At 39.0% G+C, this 21,071-nt stretch overlaps 2 protein-coding genes across 6 annotated transcripts in view; one reads left to right on the forward strand and one right to left on the reverse strand.

Annotated features, from left to right (window-relative positions):
- LOC127621652 (retinoic acid receptor RXR-gamma-B) overlaps positions 1 to 10,000 on the reverse strand; it is a 34,597-nt gene extending 24,597 nt beyond the window's left edge. Inside the window, exon 1 of one of the 5 annotated variants that reach the window (XM_052095334.1) lies at positions 9,902 to 10,000. In XM_052095334.1, coding sequence (XP_051951294.1) covers positions 9,902 to 9,932 — 31 coding nt within the window. In that variant the 5' untranslated portion in view covers positions 9,933 to 10,000. Of the gene's footprint in view, positions 1 to 782; positions 3,953 to 8,559; positions 8,671 to 9,769 lie in introns of those variants that run through there. The other 4 variants (XM_052095333.1, XM_052095335.1, XM_052095336.1 and 1 more) reach the window with 4 other exon arrangements.
- A 7,119-nt stretch (positions 10,001 to 17,119) lies between these two features.
- The window catches only part of LOC127621651 (cyclic AMP-dependent transcription factor ATF-6 alpha-like), a 54,425-nt gene continuing 50,473 nt past the window's right edge, over positions 17,120 to 21,071 (forward strand). The window contains exon 1 of the mRNA XM_052095331.1: positions 17,120 to 17,347. Coding sequence (XP_051951291.1) covers positions 17,254 to 17,347 — 94 coding nt within the window. The 5' untranslated portion in view covers positions 17,120 to 17,253. The remainder of the gene's footprint in view (positions 17,348 to 21,071) is intronic.

Consider the following 21,071-nt stretch of genomic DNA (forward strand, 5'->3'; position numbering starts at 1 on the left):
TTGTGAGTTAAAGATGGATTGAAGTGAACAGAAAGGTGAGAGAGGGTAGTCTGTGCCCTATTATACACGGCAACAAAATATGTTTTTGATTTGTTTTTGTTTTGGCTTGTTTTCCAATATAAATATCTAAAACTCATTTAAAACAATATACATTTTCTTTAAGAACTATACTGCAGAAGAAAAGATTGTTATCTGAGAATGTTGAATATAATATAAAAAATACAAATATTTAAAAATATCTAAAAATCTTTAAAAAAAATAAATGCGTTCACCTGAGAAGCAGAATATAAGATATTTAGCTTATAGAGAATAGATCTTGAATATAAGTATATTTTGTCTTTACTGCACTCACAGAAGTATCACCAAGTAAATAATACACTAATATACAAAATACACTTACTGTATATTTAATATACTGTACATTCTCTTAAAGAAAGTCTAAATATCGTATATGTTGCTTCTCAATTAAATGTATGTTGTTGTAAGATTTTTAGGCATTTTTAAATGGAAAACAAGACAAAAACACTTGATAACAATAGAATATTTTTGCAGTGAATTTCTTTTCTGAATTAAAATTATAAAAAGTTTTGTTCCCCCTTTAATTCAATGAATGTCATTTAGAGGTATTTTTAAAATATGTTTTTTTCCTCTTTATTGTTAGTAAGCACGTTTAATACAACATTTTAAGTCGGGACACAAGCAGAATATTCTAATAATTGCAGTGGTGGTGGTGTAGTGGGCTAAAGCACAGAACTGTTAATCAGAAGGTCGCTGGTTCGAACCTGGATTGGGGTGTACAAGTATTGGTGCAGAGGTGAAGGCATCTCTGAGCCACTGGAAGGCTGCAGACACAAGTGGAGACCAGGACAGGAGCTTTGGCTTGGAGTGGAGGAGTGAAGTGAGGGGAGCAGCGAGGGTGATGTAATTCCGGATGAATCAGTGGTAAAAGTTAGCAAATCCAAGGAAGTGCTGGAGTTCCTTTATCGTGGTCAGAGGTGGCCAAGACTGGACTGCCTGTACCTTCCCGTGGTCCATCTCCACTCCCTCTGGGCCGATGTTGCATCCCAGGAATTGGACTGAGGGCTGATGAAAGATGCATTCCTCAGATTTTAGAAAGAGACTGTTCGCGGAGATTTTGCAGGACCTGCGTGATATGACGGATGTGTTCAGAAGCGTTGGAGAAATTCTCTGAAGATCTCATTTATGAAACTTTGGAAGACGGAGGGGGCGTTGGCCAGGCCATAAGGCATCACTCGATATTCATAGTGCCCAGTGGGCGTGACGAAGGCGGTCTTCCACTCATCCCCATTCCGTATCCGGATCAAGTTGTAAGCACTGCACAGGTCCAGTTTGGTGAGCACTGTTGCTCCTCTGAGCAAATCCAGGGTGGCTGGAACCAAGGAAAGGGGATAGCAGTATTTGATGGTGACACTGTTGAGGGCCCGGTAGTCTATACAGGGTCTTTGGCCCCCATCCTTCTTGGCCACGAAGAAGAAGCTGGAAGCAGCAGGGGAATTTGATGGACGAATGTATCCTTAGGACAGGGCTTCCACAACGTACTTGTCCATTGTCTTCTGTTCGGGTAGTGATAGTGGGTAAATTCTTCCTCTGGGCAGAGAGGCACCAGGAATCAGATCGATGGCGCAATCCCAAGGTTAGTGAGGAGGAAGTTGGAGGCAAGCTGAGGGCAGAAGACATCCTGGAACACAGAGTAGGCCGAGGGAGTGTTAATCTGATAGTTAAGCAGTCGACTCTCCATGGAGGAGGCAAAGACCTGGGCTGGAGTAGGGCCCTTGGTGGGGACACGTATTTCTGACGTCTGATATCGTGCCATGCAAAACCAGGAAGGAGATGGATTCTAGGTGGGTTGCACCCACTCGCAGGTATATTAGCTGTCTGGTGAGTGACAAACCCCTTGCCCAATTAGAGAGTGGACTGGGTAGGCGTTGGGGCACATGGTCAGATGGAGGTGGAGCCGATTGCAGAAAGCCCGTGAGATAAAGTTGGCCACTGCAACGGAGTCGAGAAGGGCGGAGTCTGCAAAGGAGTAAGTTGCAGATGAGACGTTCACTGTGGTGCTCAAGGGCGAATAGATGTAGGTGTGGTGGTGGCTGAACTAACCGCGAGTCTTGGAGGATGGATTGGGCATTGGGCAATGTGAGGGTTACCCATGCCACAGTAGAGACAGAGATGGGAGCGAACGTGGTGGTGCCGTTCAGAAGGGCTCAGGCGAGAGGAGTCTAATTGCATGGGCTCCTCTGATGGCCCAGGGTGATGGTTGGAAGGTACTGTTCTGAGTGGTGAATGAGTCTCGCTGTTAAGCTCAACCAAACAGGACTTTATCCGATTGGCCACACGTATGGAGAGCTGGATAAAATGTTCTAGACCCAAACTGTCATCATAAGCAGAGAGCTAAAGCCAGAGAGCTGGTTCATTCCATCCGCTTGCAGCTGCCGGGGTTTGAAATTGGAGGGCATAGTCTGACACTTGTAGTCTGCCTAGGCAGAGTCGATAAAGCTGTTCTTGGATCTGAGAGTCCCCAACTGGGTGTCCGAACACCTCCTTGAAATGTGCTACAAAATATGCTACTCTAGGTTTGAATCACAGGGCCATCTTGATTCCATATGGTGGTTGCCCACTGCAGAGCTCGCCCAGAGAGAAGAGATATCAAATATGCCACATTGGAACGTTCCGTAGTGAATCTACCTGGCTGCATCTCCATAGACAATGAACATTGCAAAAGGAAACCACTGTAGTCCTCCGCTGATACAGAGAAGGGCGCTGGCGGCATCATGGGCATGGGAAAGAGCGTCAAGGAGGATGCAGAAGTAGTGGAAGCCATGGCTGCCGGCATCTTGCTTGGCTCGTGTTGTGATGATACCGGGTCATTGCTGGCTGCAGCGGTGAGTAATGCTTGATTCACTAGTAGATCAATGGTACTTTCTATGCCGTTCTGGTTGGCTCCCGCTGGGTTTATATTTCATTGGTCAAGTCTTCTGTAAGGTAGCACACAGACACAGATGGATGGTTAACCCAGATGAGGGAGCTTTATTTAACACACAGATCAGAAAGCAGTCAATTAAGTAAGGAGGGAAACTTAACTTGTAGACAACGTTGGGAGTTGGAGATCACAGGAAGGTTGAAGAAGGGTGAGCACATGAAGTCTCTGGGAGACAAAGGAGCTTTAGAAGGACTTGGACAAAGGTTAGTGGAGAGAAGTTCTGCTTCGAATTCAGCTTCACGTTTAGAACCGGGAGAGCAAATGAGTCTAGGTTTCCTTGCGGAGACTTGACAATGAAGAAGTGGTGGAATTCATATTTATAGTGGTGAGTGATGAGCCATGGATTGGGAACAGGTGCGGTCAATTAAAAATCAGGGGAGAGAGAGAGGAGTGTGGAATGGGAATGGGAGTGACAAAGACCTTCTACTAAACTAAATCATACAATTAATCAATGCTGGTGCCATTGCAGTTTTATTGAGAAACAGTAGATCCATATAGAGAGCTGATTCTATGACAGAATGCATTCAAGGTAAATCTAAAACAAACATCTTTAATATGTCATCCTATAAAAGAAATTGTTGAGAGCGCTAATTCTAAGCACAATTTTTGTGCCAGAGCAAAGTACAAGTGGCTGTGGGTGGCAGTGTGTGCGCTACTGTGAGTGTAAATGTGCAAACTGTATGAAAATGAAGTGGCACAAAGCGAAATATTCTATTTTCCTGATAAATAGGTCATTGCGCTTAGACGTTCCAAAAGCAGGTCTTATCTCAGTGCAACAAACTTTCAAGTCCAATTTCAGTTACTGCATTTGTAGTTTGGAGATTCCAACAGCAGGTGGTAATAAAGTTCATGTCCAAACTCTGAAAATACAGTGGAACATCAAATTATGTCCATGACAATCACTGTTGTATCCATATAAAACAAATATTTATGAGATTTGTGTTTAACTATATGTGACAGGGCGGAGGGCGGGGCCGGGTCGTGATTATACACACCCGGTCCCTTATCAGGCTAATTAAGCCTCTGAGAGGGATAAAGGCCGATTGCGGATGGTTGTGCGACGAGAGAGAGATCGTTTACAGACATGTCCGTCGTGTGTGTGTGTGTGTGTGTGTGTGTGTGTGTGTGTGTGTGTGTGTGTGTGTGTGTGTGTGTGTGTGTGTGTGTGTGTGTGTGTGTGTGTGTGTGTTTGTCTTTTGTTTAAGTTGAATTGAACTGCTTTACACTGGTGCCGAAACCTGGGAAGGAGGAAGGATACGCCGTAATAAAGTTCTTGCCACTACCATCCACCCCAACGGAGCAGCGGTGTGGGGAGAAGGGGCTCCTAACCAACAGCCTGGAGCGGTCAGGGCCGCTGCCAGGGGCGGAGGAGTCCCCTTCCGACCGCTGAAAAGTGGTGGGGTCTGAGACGCCAACCGCGAGCAGGGAGGGGCTCGCTGACAACCGCCTGGAGCGGGAGAACCACTTCTGTTCCCCGAGAATGCGGCGGGGCATTCCGTCTACCAGGGGCTGGAGGACTGCCTCCGATCCGCCCGGAGAGGAGCGGCTGTCGTCCGTTAGAGGGTGGAGGAGTGGCCGAGGAACAAGCTATGGTGTATCGGTGAACTGGCGAGTAAGTGTTTTTTTTTCCATCTCTCTCTCCTCTCTCTCTCACTGCCAATCCGCGTTGGCCTTTTCCCTCTCGTTTAAATTTTACAGTGTTTTTTTGGGGGGTACTATACTGTTACAGGAAGTACCCACCCAGCATTGTGCTTATCACTTGAGCTCTTAAAATTGGGCCCAGAGACTACCATCCCCTGGAGTCACAAGTTTGAATCCAGGGTGTGCTGAGTGACTCAGCCGGGTCTCCTAAGCAACCAATTGGCCCGATTGCTAGGAAGGGTAGAGTCACATGAGATAACCGCCTTGTGGTCATGATTAGTGGTTCTCGCTCTCAATGGGGGCATTAGGTAAGTTGTGCATGGATCGCGGAGGGTAGCGTGAGCCTCCACATGCGGAGTCGCCGCTGTATCATGCACAACGAACCATGTGATAAGATGCGTGGATTGACGGTCTTAGAAACGGAGGCAATTGAGAGTTGTCCTCTGCCACCCGGACTGAATTGAGTAATCGCGCCACCACAAGGACCTACTAAGTAGTGGGAATTGGGTATTCCAAATTGGGAGAAAAGGAGATAAAAAAAATTAAAAGATTAAAAAAAATTAGGGCCCAGAGTGTGTTAAGCTTTTATCAAGGCAGAGAAAAAAATTATTTGAAGAGACTAAAATATAATATAGTTTTGATTTGTGTAACATTTTTGGGTCACTACATAATTCCCATTTCTTCCCATTTGTCAATAGAAAATACAAATGTGTCAACAATGTAAATGTGTCCCAGATTTAATGACTTTACTATTATTCAAAAATGTAAAAAATAAACTATCAAGTAGTAAAGAATGAGTAGGTGCATCAAAACTTTTGACCAGTAGTGTAATTTCACGATTCAGACACAATGTTGGCGCTGTATCCATTCTATAACTTTGTGCATTCATACAACCCTGCCCCAAAGACGAAAAAATGTCAATTGTATTATTCTTACACTTAAAAAAAACACATATTGAGATCATCTCTCAGAGTTCTCCCACATGACTAACATCAACAGTAATAAGGCTTAGTTTAAAAGAAGGGTATGTATGTATGTATGTATACTGTATAACAGTTGACACTGATAATCAGAGACGTGACTTGTAGCATGTGTTGATAAGCAAGTGAACACAGTACCCTGCTACCGTGACGTGAGGATCCACTTAACAAAACAGAATGTCCTCTGGAATATAGGCATGGTGCTAATATATCCGTTGATCAAAATAGACTTTCCACCCCTGCCCCAGTCTACTTTACTCTAGACTTGTTACAATACCCTGGAATGTTTTATATTCAGCGCAAGGAGAAAATATGAGCTAAGAGCCAAAATAGCCTCTACTGTATGTTTCTAAATAACTTAGTTTATCTATAGCAGCCACAGTATAGTATTGGTACCATCGGATTGTGGGTTATGACTGTGTCTGTAGGTTAACTGTTAAACTGCTCCTTAAAGGTGTACTGTATAATTCTTTCAATGTTAAAATTCCTTCTTCTAAAATGCAGAGACAACTATAAGCAAGCCATTTGCAAGTAGATTAACCTAAAAAGTATAAACACTGTGGCACTATTTAAGCATTTGTCTGTTTAAGCATCTTAACCAGCCCAATATAGCAACATTTTCTCAACCAATGCAGTTACTTTAGTGTGGGACTATCTGTTTTTTGACCTATGGCATCATCCTCTTTGCACCTTTAAATGGACTAATCTCAATGCTCATGCAATTCTAATGGAATAAATGAATAGCTAGTGATAAAAGGTAAGCCATCTTTGTGCATAAAAAGAGAAAAACATTAAGACAGCAGAAAGATGGTTTAACCTAGCAAATATAAGCAACTGTGCCCCAAGCTCAGTGGGCAATGTAGCTAGCTAGCTAGCTGCCACAGTTTCAATGACTAATGACGTTAGCTAAAGTAAACATCATATTTCTGTATCAATCTTCAGTTAGCCACTTATTTTCCAACTTGAGAACATTGGCTGTTTCTCAATGTGCATTCTTATGTGTTCTTACATTCTCGTGGACTAATTTGACGTAATCATCCACTTACAAATTTCAATTCTAAAACTCAAGAACGCAAGTACAGAGAATTTGGCCATATACTGAGAATGCATTGAATGGTGACTTTTATGCAAGAACCCATTTGGAGTTCCAGAAGTCATAGCAGCACTGTGGTGGCAGATGAAGGACATTTATCATGTTTTACTTTAATATTGTTCTACTTTAAACTCCTGAAAGTCTGACAATCTTTGAGAGACATCATACTCCACCCACATTTGTTGTTTTGTTGGGCATCATTTTAATAAAGTAATAAACACATGGAGTAAACGAGTGTTAACAAACTTCACTGGTGTGATGAAAATAATGCTGCCACTGGTGTGTGATAATGCCAGTAGTTCTCCCTCTGGCTACAAATATGCTGGGACGGAAATGTGCTTGCTCAACAGGAAGAAAATTTGAATTAGAAAATTAAGACTGCGTGGCTCGCTGCAGCTTCCTGAGGTAATTTTTTTATCTAACTTGGATTGGTCAGGCAAGGTAAGCAAGGCCTGCCCATTCAAAAGAGACCTCTGGCTTCTAGTGATGTCAAAAGTATTGGTACTTTGGAACCAAGTCAGTACTAAAATACAAAAACAAAAAAGACGTCATAGTACCAGTTTACTACCAAAGTACTGGTAGTACCAAGCACCAACTCACTTTGATACCCACGAGTTGTCTGACTTACACACAACTGTTTCCAAATGCTCACACACAAATTTGATGTATTTGGGAAAAAAATAAATGTACAAATAATCATGATATGTCCTAGTGTGATTATTAAACCACGAAAGAAAAAATCCAAACTCCACAGAATCATGTGTGCTGTGTTATATATGAGATGACAGAGGAGAGCACTTATCCACTGTTAAGCGCACAGCACATGCAAACTATACTGTATATTTATATAATTAAATCACAGCATTTGCGCTTTAATAATCACACTGGGCCATGTAGCAAACTGTTTATGTGGTGAAGCTTCCCCCAAAAACACACATCAAAATAAAATCTTGATTCAAAATAAAAGCAAGGTGCATGAAATTTTAGAAATTGCAACAGAAATAGATGACAACTGTAAAGTAAAATGTAATATTCACTCTTTTAATAATAATTATATCTAATAATAATAATTCATTATAATAATAATAATAATAATAATAATAATAATAATAATAGTAGTAGTAGTAAAAATGTAGCATTATAACACAAGAGTGCTGGTGTCCTGAATAAAAATGTGGTTAAAAAATGCAATGGTATGTTAAAATTAATGATCTGTTCAAGTTTTGGAATTAATTTGATAAATTGATGATGAAATTAAATTACTTTAAAACATGGAATTCTAAAAAATATAATATGATAGAGAACAGATTTCAGTAGGGCCCTACTTAAAAACACTTAAGCAATGCATACATAAAGCTGCACTATGTTTTGGGTTAAAAATGAACAAAAATTAGATATATCCGCCAGAAGAGCAGTGCCAAAACACGACTGATTTAAAGTGTTCTTCCACAAATTGCTAGTAATTTTAAGTTTCAATCACAGATATCGCTAGAGTTTTGTAGTGCAGCTTTAATTGAGAAACACTTGAAGGAAACATGCATTTGTTTTAATGTATTAGTTACATTGAAATGTAACTTTTTAAATAGGCTAAAGGAGTGTCTTCAATAGCATATTACCATGTTAGCATATTTTTGATATAAATATATAGTATCAATATTGGTTTTGAAAACCATGACATTTCTACTCTATGTCACAGCCTAGATTATTTTCATCAGCAGAATAATAATATGAACTTTGTAATAAGTGACACAGGGCCAGACTATACCACAAATATATTTTTTTCATTATTGTTGTTTTAATCAGGTTCTTGTTTGGTCAGGTGAATAAAATACTCTTTCACTTACCTGTTCAAAAAATGTTTTGTACTTCAAAAACCTGTCTGTTGCACTCTGTTCCAGTACCCTCTACACTCACTGATTTTATATCCCCTTTTCCCCCTCAATGCCTGAATATGGCTCCTCTGACTCTCCCAGTCATTAATGCCACTGTAACCGCAAGGCTGCTCAGTGAGTAACAAAATAAAAGCCTTAAGCAGAAGTAGAAAATGTACAGAAACTGGTCTGAGCAGTTTGAAAGCATGTGTGCAGCAGACAATACCAATGGCATCAGAGCCATTCCTGTCTGATGACTGTAAAATGTGTTAGCCTATGCAGACTGTGTCCTTTTTCATTTCCACGACCAACGGTTTTCTTGTCTTGTGTCTTTTTGGACTTACTGAGTGGGTTCACATTGTTAAAAGGCAGAGGCACCTCTCTGACAGCCTAGCAACAAGAGAGAGCTGAGAGTGATGACAGAGAGATAAAAATCAAATCATACACTCAAGAACTAAGAAACCTGTTTAGAATACATTCAAGCACTTACAATGCCCTGAGAGCTAATATAAAGAGAATTGAAGTCTCACTGTAACGTTGTAATACATACAGTAATTAGCAAGATAATATTACTGCACTGTATTTATGCAATTTCACATAACCAAGAGTGCTGTTGTACGGAATATCAAACCACAGGTAATCACAGCCGTGATTGTCTTATGTGTGCAGTAGAATTCTATATTCATTTATTATTACCATACACTCTTATTCTGTCATGCATGAATACATCTCTCCTTTACTCACAAAAACTTCTATACTATCTTTTTTCACCACTCTACTTACTATAAGTATTGTTATTTAACTTAAGTTGTACCATTTGGGGGATCAGGAGTACAAAACATTGTGTCAGATATTTATTTTTCATTGAAAACAATGAAAATGCATTATATTGCTTCTAAGGCACAAATATAGTAGGCAAAAATACTTATGCAGTATCATATGTTCCTCTATTGTACTCCACTATAAATCTCGGTTATTTTTACAGCATGCAACAACACCAGAATAAATAATTTTGAACTCATAAATACATCAACAACTTGACACGCCATCAAAGGTTCAATTAAATTGATTTCGTCACAAGAGTTTGACAACAGGCGTGCTTTGAGAGCGATCGATGTCATAAACGCAATTTAAGTGGCACCCGCAATCACCCGATTGTGGATGTCAATGCACTAGGACTAACCGTGGATCAGCGTTCACAATCTGTCTGAAGTTCATCAGCCAAGTTGTTTTTACGACACACGCGCGCAACCACTCGTGACAAACAACACACATAAGATATCCTAGCAGGCAATGTAGAGACAAGGAGACTCACTGAGATGTAAATATGTTTCGTTATTATCCATTCCGAGTTAGTTTGCTGAAGTGAAGTGAACTCTGAGTAGTTGTTGGCTCGCTCGGGGCCCCACACAGGGGGAGGCGGGAGGAGGGGTTTTGCCATCAACAATCTGATAAGAGATAGGCAGATGACTTAAGCACATGGATACATTGTAACAGTTTTCACGATTCGAATGTTATACTTAATGTTACTGAATAACATTTAAATTAATGTTCCGGTTTTAATAAATTAAGCTCAATCAACAGCATTTGTGGCATACTGTTTATAAGGTGCACTCAGTAATTTTTTTCTCATTAAAAAGAAATTATTCGTAATTATGCAATAAATGTAGTAAAACATGATCACTCCAGTCATATCAGTAACCTTAAAAAAGCTATTTTATTCTACATGGAGAGGCTCCACATATGGGGGCTGCCATGTTAGAATCACATGACCAGCCAAATACTACGTATGCTAAATATCAGTAACCATCCTGATATTGACACTTTCGCTCACTGATTAAAGTAATCATGGCTGACTGTGAATACAAAATTTCTACAATGGCGTCTGAAACTGAAAACTATTGATTTTAAATTATGCTGCAAACAAGCCGCTAAGTGTCAGTGAGGGTCCCAGATGACACAAAAACAAAAGTTACTGAGTGCAACTTTAATACAAAAGAATTATAATAAATAAATCGACTCATCCCTCATATCTAAACAATAGTTTAGAGGGGGGACTGGGTAGCTCAGCGAGTATTGACGCTGACCACCACCCCTGGAGTTGCGAGTTCGAATCCAGGGTGTGTTGAGTGACTTAGGCGCCAGGTCTCCTAAGCAACCAAATTGTCCTGGTTGCTAGGGATGGTAGAGTCACATGGGGTAACCTCCTCTTGGTCGCGATTAGTGGTTCTTGCTCTCAGTGGGGCGTGAGGTAAGTTGTGTGTAGACCGTGGTGTCATGCACAACGAGCCACGTGATAAGATGTGCGGATTGAAGGTCTCAGAAGCAAAGGCAACTGAGACTTGTCCTCCGCCACCCGGATTGAGGTGAGTAACCGCACCACCACAAGGACATACTAAGTAGTGGAAATCGGGAATTCCAAGTTGGGAGGAAAAAGGGGATAAAAAAAAAAAAAAAAAACCACAGTTAAAGCACTTACAATAGAAATTAATGGGGCCAGTGCATAAATGTTAAAATACACATTGTTTCAAAAGTATTGCCACAAGACATAAACATTATTCATGATTTTAGTGTGATGAAATTGCTCACTAATCTTATCTGTGTAAAATTATGTCCAATATTGCAACTTCTTTGCCATGTGATATAATTCACTAAATATATCACATTATAATCATGTTAACATGTATAATTTTTATGCAACACTTCCATTGTGAAGAGGGGTTCACAATGGAACTTATGTTACTTATGTAACAAATGCTGATGACTGAGCTGAACTTTAATGAGCATGGAACATCTTACAGTTGGAACAGCAGCAGTTACATAGGAAACCCTATTCAAGCTATAACCAAATAGTAAATTACTAATTACTATTTAAAAAACAACAACAACCAGAGTTCTGGAATGCTCTCTATTATTTGGCCTGTAGACATGCAAATTATAAGATGTAGCTCTTCACAAAAATGGCTACTGAATCATACCACCATCAAGACAAACACAACTGCACACTGCAAAACATGTTTCAGGTAACCAACAAATTTACTTCATGTGGTAACATCTAAATTAACTAGCTTGGTTTAAGTAAAAAATATTATTTAATTTCAACTAAATCAGCCCGACTAGTGAATACATTATTTTACACCTAAAAAAGTAATTTTTAAGGAACAGATCAGGTAGAAGTAGCTATTTTTATTTTATTATTTTGTTCTCCCCTTTTCTTATTGTAACTTGTTACATAAGTTACAATAAGGCTCTTGGAACCCCCCCCCCTCTTCACAATGGAAGTGTCCCAATCCGTTCTAGGTCCTCATGGTGGCGTAGTGACCCAGTGAGATCTGTCTGTCTGCCTGGTTTCATGCATTCTGATTCAATGTGGGGGCTCAGAGACTCCTTGAGATCCCCCCAGACTGTTCTTCAGAGTGTGGGGTCATACAAGGGTGAGCTATCACTACCTCAGAAGGTTATTCAGAAGTCACCAGCATTCACTGTCTTGAACTATTGTGGGGTGAGTGCTCTGGATGACCAGTGACATCACAAGGCCTATCATACTAGGTTTTCAAACAAGCCCAGCCCATAACACAACCCCCATTTACTCTGCCCCTTCGTTGTAGGAATGACCTATTAAAGAACACAAGAGCATAGTAAACAAGATTAATAGGTTTTTTTCAACCCGTGTCACACCAATCAAGGCTTTTATGTGAAACCTCCTTTCTTAAGTCTATTAGATCATGTTAATTCATTAAAGTCAAACTGAAGAATTAAAATGGTCATTTGTCATTGCTCTCTTTGTGTGGGCTTAATGGTGGCACATGGTGTAAGGCCTGCAATTTGTTATCCTCTTCTCTCTGCTCAAGGGTTTTTATGGTTCTTTTCTTTTAAAACAGTTTTTTGGGGTGAAAACAGGCAAACATCCAGTTACAGTTATTTCCATGTAGTATAATTATATACATTTTCTAAAAGTACATATAACCAGTTTTACTGCCACAAACTGATTATAGGCCTACATTAAAAACATGCCATAAAAATTACACTATCTTTTACATCTTTTTACAATGTAATTTTCAACAAGTTTTACATTATACATTTAATTGGTTGTTTTTTTTCCAGCCTGTATTAACCTCAATCGTGGATGATTCATTTACCAACTAATCTCAAAGATAATCAGACACACACTCTCTTTAACACATTAATAAACAAACATACTAATTAACAAACAAACACACACACACACACACATATGTTGGTGCGGCTATCCTTATGAGGACTCTCCATTGACATAACGATTTCTATACTGTTCAAACTATAGCTTCTATCCCATAACCCTACCCCTAAACCCCTACATTTAAAAAAAACAACATTATTTATTATGTTTTTTAAGCAATTTTAATTATGGGGACACAAGAAATGTCCTCATAAACCACATTTATAGTATAATACCCTTGTAATTACCAGTTTGTAACCTAAAACAATTTCCTCATAAACCAGCCAAACCCGCCCACACACACACACACAGAGAGCTATCAGTGATCCATCCGAATGCAGTAATTCCTTTGTATTCGCAAACCAGTCAAGACATACATTGTGTCCCACCCCCAGCACACAACCAGCCACCTGCTAACTTTACATTATAGTTTTAAACAGCGGCAACCTAGTCAAGTGAAAATTATAAACATACACAGACATAAACCAAAGGATTAAGATGTAAAACAATCTTTTTCTGTGACTCCATCATGTTATGGTTCTTGGCTGTATATCCATAATTTTCTTTCTGATGCAATTCCTTGTGTAGATGCTCTCCTTCTATCAACTCTTCTCTACACTTCAATCTTTGCCTGCTCTGGCCCCAAAAAGTATCTGGACACTATAAAAGCAGTGAATTTCATTGCATTAGTCAATAAAATATCAAACCAAAGTGCCATCTGCACACAAATGGCACTAGATGGTTTTTCAAAACTAACTTAATGTCATTTTGGAGCCTTTATTGCTATTACTTTGAACCAAGTGGTGTCAAGATCATTTGTAATGATTGTTAGAAGTCAGTTCCAACCAAGTTCACACTGGTGTAGCAGAGTAATCACAGATGCATTGTTGTTCCTTTACATTTACAATGGACATGTTCCACTAACGTTTGACAACCAGAGAGCGGTCTCAGACTTATTTTTTATGGAATGTTTAGCTTGAAATGTGTGTTTGGCTTGTATTTCTATAAAATAAATGCCACTTGGTTTAATATTTTTTTATCTAGTGTAATAATAGAAAAACAATTTTTTTTAACTGTGGCTTAACTGTCCAAATACTTTTTCAGGCCAATTTATGCCACACAAAATCCATTTTTTTTTCCTCAAATACCCCAAAGCAGCCTTCTGGAACCTCTAATTCTCCCTTCACAAGCTGCGATGATAAGTGATCCCTCTTCTATGGCGGTTTGGAAGAGACAATGCCCAGCAACTGCTCAACATCATCAATCTCACGGGACATCCATCACACAAACAAAAGATGAAGTGGGCAGAGGACTATGTTTGTGAACTGTCTGTTTGCTTACTCTCTACAGCTCTTTTCTATCTTTAACCTCCATTTATTTCCAGATCTCTGCTTTCTCTTGATGACTGCTGAGTGAAAACACCCACAGAGATACAAGCGCAAATGTAGCACACAAACTGAGGCGTGGGGGGTGATTGTATGGAATTGAAACGACAGGAGAATTCTTCAGTTTTAGATTAGATTTACCTTTTCCTTCATCTATTTTCCAGCAGGGAGATCTTGTGTTATATGTTCTGATTTCATTGTCTTACTTGCTGCTTTTCTTCTAAGGGCACATATAAGAAACAAGATGATTCAATCGCTCTATCTATGGGTATCACAGTCAATTGTAATGCTCAGAGTTAGTGTACCCAAAAATTGGTAAATTGACTCAATTGTTCCAAATCAATATGATTTTCTTTCTTCTGTGGAATACAAGAGGATAAATTACTACTCTTTTTTCAATATAATGAAAATGAATGGAGACAGAGGCTGTCTGTACCTAACATCTCCTTTAGTTTTACACAGAACTCTCACTTGCTTTTGACCCCTGAAAATGCATTTTGCCTGCTTGTGGATGTACTTTTTAAAACAGGAAAACCTGAAGACAGCCTCAGTAAATGGGTATTTCAAAAAAACATGTTCCTATGGCAATTTATAGACATGGTGGTCAAAGCCCCTAATCCATTGCAAATGGATGTTCTTGCTGAGTGTTACATTAACCCGTTAATCCTCAATCTGTCTGTGTGAGGGGGCTGGTGGGTTTATACACAATTAACCTGAATGGTCCACTCTAGTTCATGATTGCCAAAATAGAAAAAGCCTCAAAACCCTTCAATCAAACGAGTATATCTCAAAAGATGCTCTCTGAATGAGTGTTTTTCAAAGTGCCAATTAAACCTACAGTTAGAAAGATACTATTATGTATAGCAAATCTTTAATCTGATTTACCAAATTTTACAGACTCAATCTATCAATGATATAGGCTATCATCACAACTTCAGATAGCTGGATTGAAAGGAAAATAATGTTTGTCTATTTAAAGCAACTATGCACAAATCTATGGCTATATTTCTATTAACCCTTGTGCGTCAATTTAAAAAGTTACTCAAGAGGTCCTTAGAGGACAAATATATCAGTGTCAAAAAGCTGCCATAATAATATTATATATTAATATTATTTTCCACTTTCAATTAATTATGTTTTTAACCAAAATCAGTCCTGATCATTACTACCAAATATTCATTCATTTTCAGGATTTTAACCCTTTAAATTCCAGTTTCTTTACATAATGCCACTGTTGGTTTTCACACACACACACACACACACACACACACACACACACACACACACACACACACACACTTTTTCAATATACACATACAAAACACACTCTGACATCCAACATACAATTTTAGCGGCATCATTTATTCAATTGGCCTGTAGTGCTCTATAATATTAAAAAAAGGAAAACAGGAAAAAAGCATGTATTTGCTCCATAGGCTAAACATGAGACAAATTGTGCCATCTAGTGGAAAATACAAAACATAAACCATTTTAAGCCAGAGCTCTGAAATGAAAGCATAACATCATAGAAGTCATTATTTTATGCTTTAATGGCACTAGATTCAAATATTTTTGTCCTTCAGTTACTGAGTGTAACTATTTTGTGTACTCAGTGTATTAAAAATGTATTATAGGAACTGAGGTTGAAATATCAATATTCCCCCCAAAAATACACACCTTTGAAAAAATTTATGCCGTTGGCATTTACACAGCCAAAATGATTGAAAAACAAAAATTTACCGAAGGTCGCACAAGAGTTAATGACTTTAAGTTGATATACTGTACATGTTAGTGGGTCTCTAGATTTTATGTAGATACTTTAGTTTAATACACATTATGTTTAGTTAGAAAACACTACTTGGTTAAAGTGTGGGAGAGGTTCAAATTGGGCTGAGATTGTTATAGACCACATCAGGTTAAGCTAACCATGTCCTAGGAAGACCAACAAGATTATGGCTAGCACCTGTTCCAGATCTTCAAACCAGCCGATGTGACCTGCTGGTCTGACATTTAGTAACTTAACAGGGGCTGTGAATATCCTGTGAATAAGCACGCCCAACAACTCAGTTGGATTTATTTGATAAAACAGTCTTAATGTGTACTACTGAAATTATGTAAATTGTGCATCTATTTAGACTCAAAAAGTTCCTGAGAAAATACTAATGTGTATCTTATGTGTAGATTATGTATTATGTGTAGCTTAACATGTGCTTGACTGCCAGTTGCTAGTCATGAAATTTCAGTGGGGCAGTAAGGAATTCTGTTCTATATTTGTTGCATCATCTCTTTGATATATAAACAATAAAACATCAAAATATATCACAATACATTATATTCTATTTTTTCTAATTGTCTTGAAAATGTGTCACTATCTGGGCATTTCCTAGATCCATAAGTGATAGATATACGTTTGTCGAAACCCATAAGTTTAAATAGGAAATCCAGTGACCATAGTTGGCTAGTAACACATATCCAAATGTCAAAGTGTCATCTTTCATACAGTATAGGACAGAAAAGACTTTGTCATAGTTATTGTCCTATGTCTATATTTGTAAGAACACAAGCTCAGTACATACAGTATTTAATATTGTGATTATAGTAAGTAGTATACATTCTGATTAATGTTTTGACTGGATTAGGCAAAACAATAAAACAGAGAGCAGCAATCCGTATAGTGGATTGAAGAAATTTGGGGGAAAGCTGCGTCTAAATTTTTTACAGTATTTATAAGTCACTTATTGTACAGTATGAACACCATACAAATCTCCAATAGAACATCCCAAATTATTAATTATGTTATCAACCCATTTTGTGCAAAACCGATGGTAGGCCATCAAAAGAGACTAGATCTAGATCTAGCTAGTACTGCCATCGCGTGTCGTAGAGATGAAAAACAACAGGGATTTTAAATAAAAATTATGTTTGTCCCTCTCTGGCATCCGTCGAGTTACCGTATAGCCAGACGTGTACTTACGCCACTGTTGTTATGTAGTTTCATCAGAAACGGGAAATCGCGTGTTTACCGATAACCAGCGCCTGTCATCAGTCTATTTGTTTAATACTTACTAATGTATTCAAGGCATAATGTCGTCGGATTTGATGTTCGTGAATTCATCGTGTTCATTAATGAATAAGGAAGTGGAGGAGGATATTTACATCGATCAGGATGGAGAATGGGGTAAGAGAAGTACTTTCTAGAAATGCCCATGAAGTGTGTCTTCGCGTGCTGTACTGTAATATATAAAAATGTGTATTTTCTTACTGGGACGTTTTTTTTAACCAAATTTACTGGTTTACTATTTAGGAGACAGATTGGTGAACCTGTTTCCCATTCATCCACCGTGATGCAGCGAGACTACTTTAAAAGAATAACAGCGTAAACCGCAATAAACGTTAAATATATTAAGTTCAAACAATTTTTTTTGCACTTTACTGTTATTATGTAGCATTAAACACGCCAGTGAAAAGTATTTGTTAAATTGGTTGGTGTTTAGGTTTATTATTAGCCTACTAAATTAAAGGGTGTTTGAATTAGGGCTAGGTAAATAAAGCGGAAACCAAACTGCTGTATTAAGTAAAAACAAGGTAATTCAATTGATATATTTTTTTTTGACTTGCTGTAAGCACTATGGGGAGTCCTCTTTTTTTTTTCCTCCCCAATTTGGAATGCCCAATTCCCAGTGTGCTCTTTGTCCTCGTGGTGGCGTAGTGACTCGACTCAATCCGGGTGGCGGAGGACGAATCTCAGTTGCCTCCATATCGGAGACCGTCAACCCACGCATCTTATCATGTGCATTAATGCAGAGACATGCGCGTGGAGGCTCCACACTATTCTCCGCGGCATCCATGCACAACTCGCCACGCACCCCACCGAGAACAAACCAAATATAGCGACTATGAGGATGTTACCCTCCCTAGCAACCGGGCCAATTTGGTTGCTATGGAGACCTGGCTGGAGTCACTCAGCACGCCCCTGAACTCGAACTCGTGACTCCTGGGGTGGTAGTCAGCGTCTTTACTCGCTGAGCTACCCAGGACCCCGGGGATTCCTTCATTTAATCACGCCAGTCCTGTGATTGGCAAAGGTGTCTGAGCCCCTTTCCTTTGGGCATGCAGTTGGCTTGGTTCTACAACCAAGCGAGGCTTGCAAAGAAAAATGACACTATACGGAAATGTGCACCATCAGTACAAACATTGTGTCTCCAGCGTCATACCTTATGAATAATTATAAACCTTATTTCTCATTCAACCTTATCTGGTGAAATATATATGCTATAAAAAGATTCAAATCGGTAAATAAAGGATTGTAACGGAGCCAAGTCTTCGTCATTTCAAAATAAGAGCCCCATTCATTCAATTTGGACTCTTGTAGTCTCTGCGTGTCATAGTAAGGAAAGACTAAGAAAAATTTTCAGCATCCTATAAATATTTTTTTTTTAAACTATTGTTAGATTAATCGGCTATTGGCCTTTCCCACCGCCTTAGTTATCAGTATCTACAAAATCCACTATTAGTCGACCTCTGTTATTCATTATCCTATCTGTAATAAATACAGTGCATCTTAAATGTGTGTAGAAATATAGATTTCTAATTTTCTGATGCATCGCAATCTTCATTTTAACATTCTTAATGTGTGATATGTGGCATGGTAGAGCGGGTCGGCCACTAATTGCAGGATTGGTGAATCCCGGCCCACACGACTCCACATGCCAAAGTGTCCTTGGGCAAGACACTGAACCCCAAGTTGCTCCCAATGGCAGGCTAGCGCCTTGCATGGCAGCTCTACCGCCATTGGTGTATGAATGGGTGAAGGTGTCACAGTGTAAAGCGCTTTGAATACAGTTAAGGTTAAAAAGGTGCTATATAAGTGCAGACCATTTACCATTCTTAAATCCCAAGATCAATCTTTTACTGTATGCGCAACCCTCCACTACAATGAGAGGAAATCACTCACAATTGCAACCAAATATGCAAAATTTTCTAAAATGTATATATTTAGCAACTGGCTGGTAAATGTTTACATTTCCCTCATCACCAGTAATTGTGTGCAGTATAGTGGTGGACTGCTCATAGCCCTTTTCCACCGAAATGGCAATGGTTCTCGTGCCGAGCCTGTGCTCAGCTGGTTCACTGCCGGGGCAATCTGGAGCCAATCATATACCGGCCGCACTTTTCCACTGACATGAGAGCCAAACGGTGACTGTCTACGTGGTAGTTTCACGTGATTATCTCAAACATAAACAAACATGGCGTGTCACAGTGTGTTTGTATACAGCTTTTACTCTCGTTTTTGAGGATATATTTAAACATACGGATTAATGCAATCCATCGTTATTACGTTGCTCAACAAGATTGTCAGAGACGATCGACTATGCTAAAGATGACAGGTAATATAATTACATTGTATTGTATGAACTATGGCTTAACTTGCTAAGTTCTGTAAACTGTTACAGTGGAATCATTATTAACTTTGGTGTGGCAGATGGTTGTATTTGGGTTTTTGCCATAGCATATAATATTGTTGATTGAGAATCCCACCATTTTACTTAACAGATAGCCGCAATCTTCCAAACTTAGTAAATAGCTGGTTGCTCCTTACAGAACAAAACAATGCCAAAATAAGATCAATCAATCAATCAAAATGTATTTATAGAGCACTTTAAAAACCACAAAGTTTACCAAAGTGTTGTAAAATTACAATAAAATTATACATAAAAAAGTTGACAACAGTGTAAGTGCAAAAATATCAAACTTACTAAGATCAACTGCAGAGGACACCGGCAATTCCCTGTTTATCATGAGGGTTACTGCCTGAATTCAATGCCCCAGTTAGTTAGCAGGGTGGTCGGTGTCCGAGTTCAAATCATCGTTGCTCCGTCCACTGTCACTTTTGCATGTCCTTCTTATAGTCCCTGTGTGTACTCCCTTAAGTGTTTTTCAATTTGTTTATGATGTGGTCAATTGTCTGATTGAAGGCGGTGTGCATCATTTTGTGCTCTTATCTTCATTCTCGTAGAGTATTTTTTCCTTCGCGATCTCTCTAGCTTATCTCGGATCTTTGTAGAGCAATCGATTCGCCGTGTTACCTGAATGCTTTTGATGTCTGAAAATTTTGTGGGCTTGTTATTGTTGTTAAAGAGTGAAGAATTGCTCCTTGCTGCAGACGGTAGCTTCTGTTGTTGTTTGGGAAAACTTTACCATGGTGACAAAATATTATCCCGCCCTCCATCCCCTGACGTAATCGGTTCCTGCGTAGAGACCAGCAAGATTTTGGGTCGGTTGTGGAGCCAGGTTTTTCGTCACCGGAACTGCCTTTTCTGCGGGGAAATGCACAAAACAATTTGAGAATTCGCACTGGCCCAGGAATCCGCACCCATACCATGTCAGTGGAAAAGGGCTATCAGTAGAAAGATCTTTTCAATGCATTTGAGAGTAAAAGTTGTCCAAAGACGAGATCCACACAACATATTTGCCATAGACATTTTTTTATTTTAAAGCCCTTTATATTCTCTACAGTCAGTTGTTGATCAAAAACCACAAAAAAAAATTAAACATTTAATTTTAACCATGCATGGTACAGATTAAATAAAATAATTTGAGACCTCTCTCGTTAACATGCACTCATCTACAGATGCTCTTTACAGAAATGCCAAAGAGACAGTACTGGTTTTAGCACGTGCTCAAATCAATATAAACAACACTTTTTAATATAATAAATTATGCGATTAAACAAGAAACATGTTACAAAACATGTATGTATGAGTGTGCGTGTGTGTTTATTTATATATATATATATATAAATCAGAATCAAATTGGGAAATCTGTATCATTACCCAGCCCTAGTGCATCATGTTTTAGAATCAGATTTAATGCCAGTCAAATGCTTTTTTGGCTTTATGTCC

The sequence above is a fragment of the Xyrauchen texanus genome, chromosome 28, assembly GCF_025860055.1.
Source record: "Xyrauchen texanus isolate HMW12.3.18 chromosome 28, RBS_HiC_50CHRs, whole genome shotgun sequence".
NCBI lineage: Eukaryota > Metazoa > Chordata > Actinopteri > Cypriniformes > Catostomidae > Xyrauchen > Xyrauchen texanus.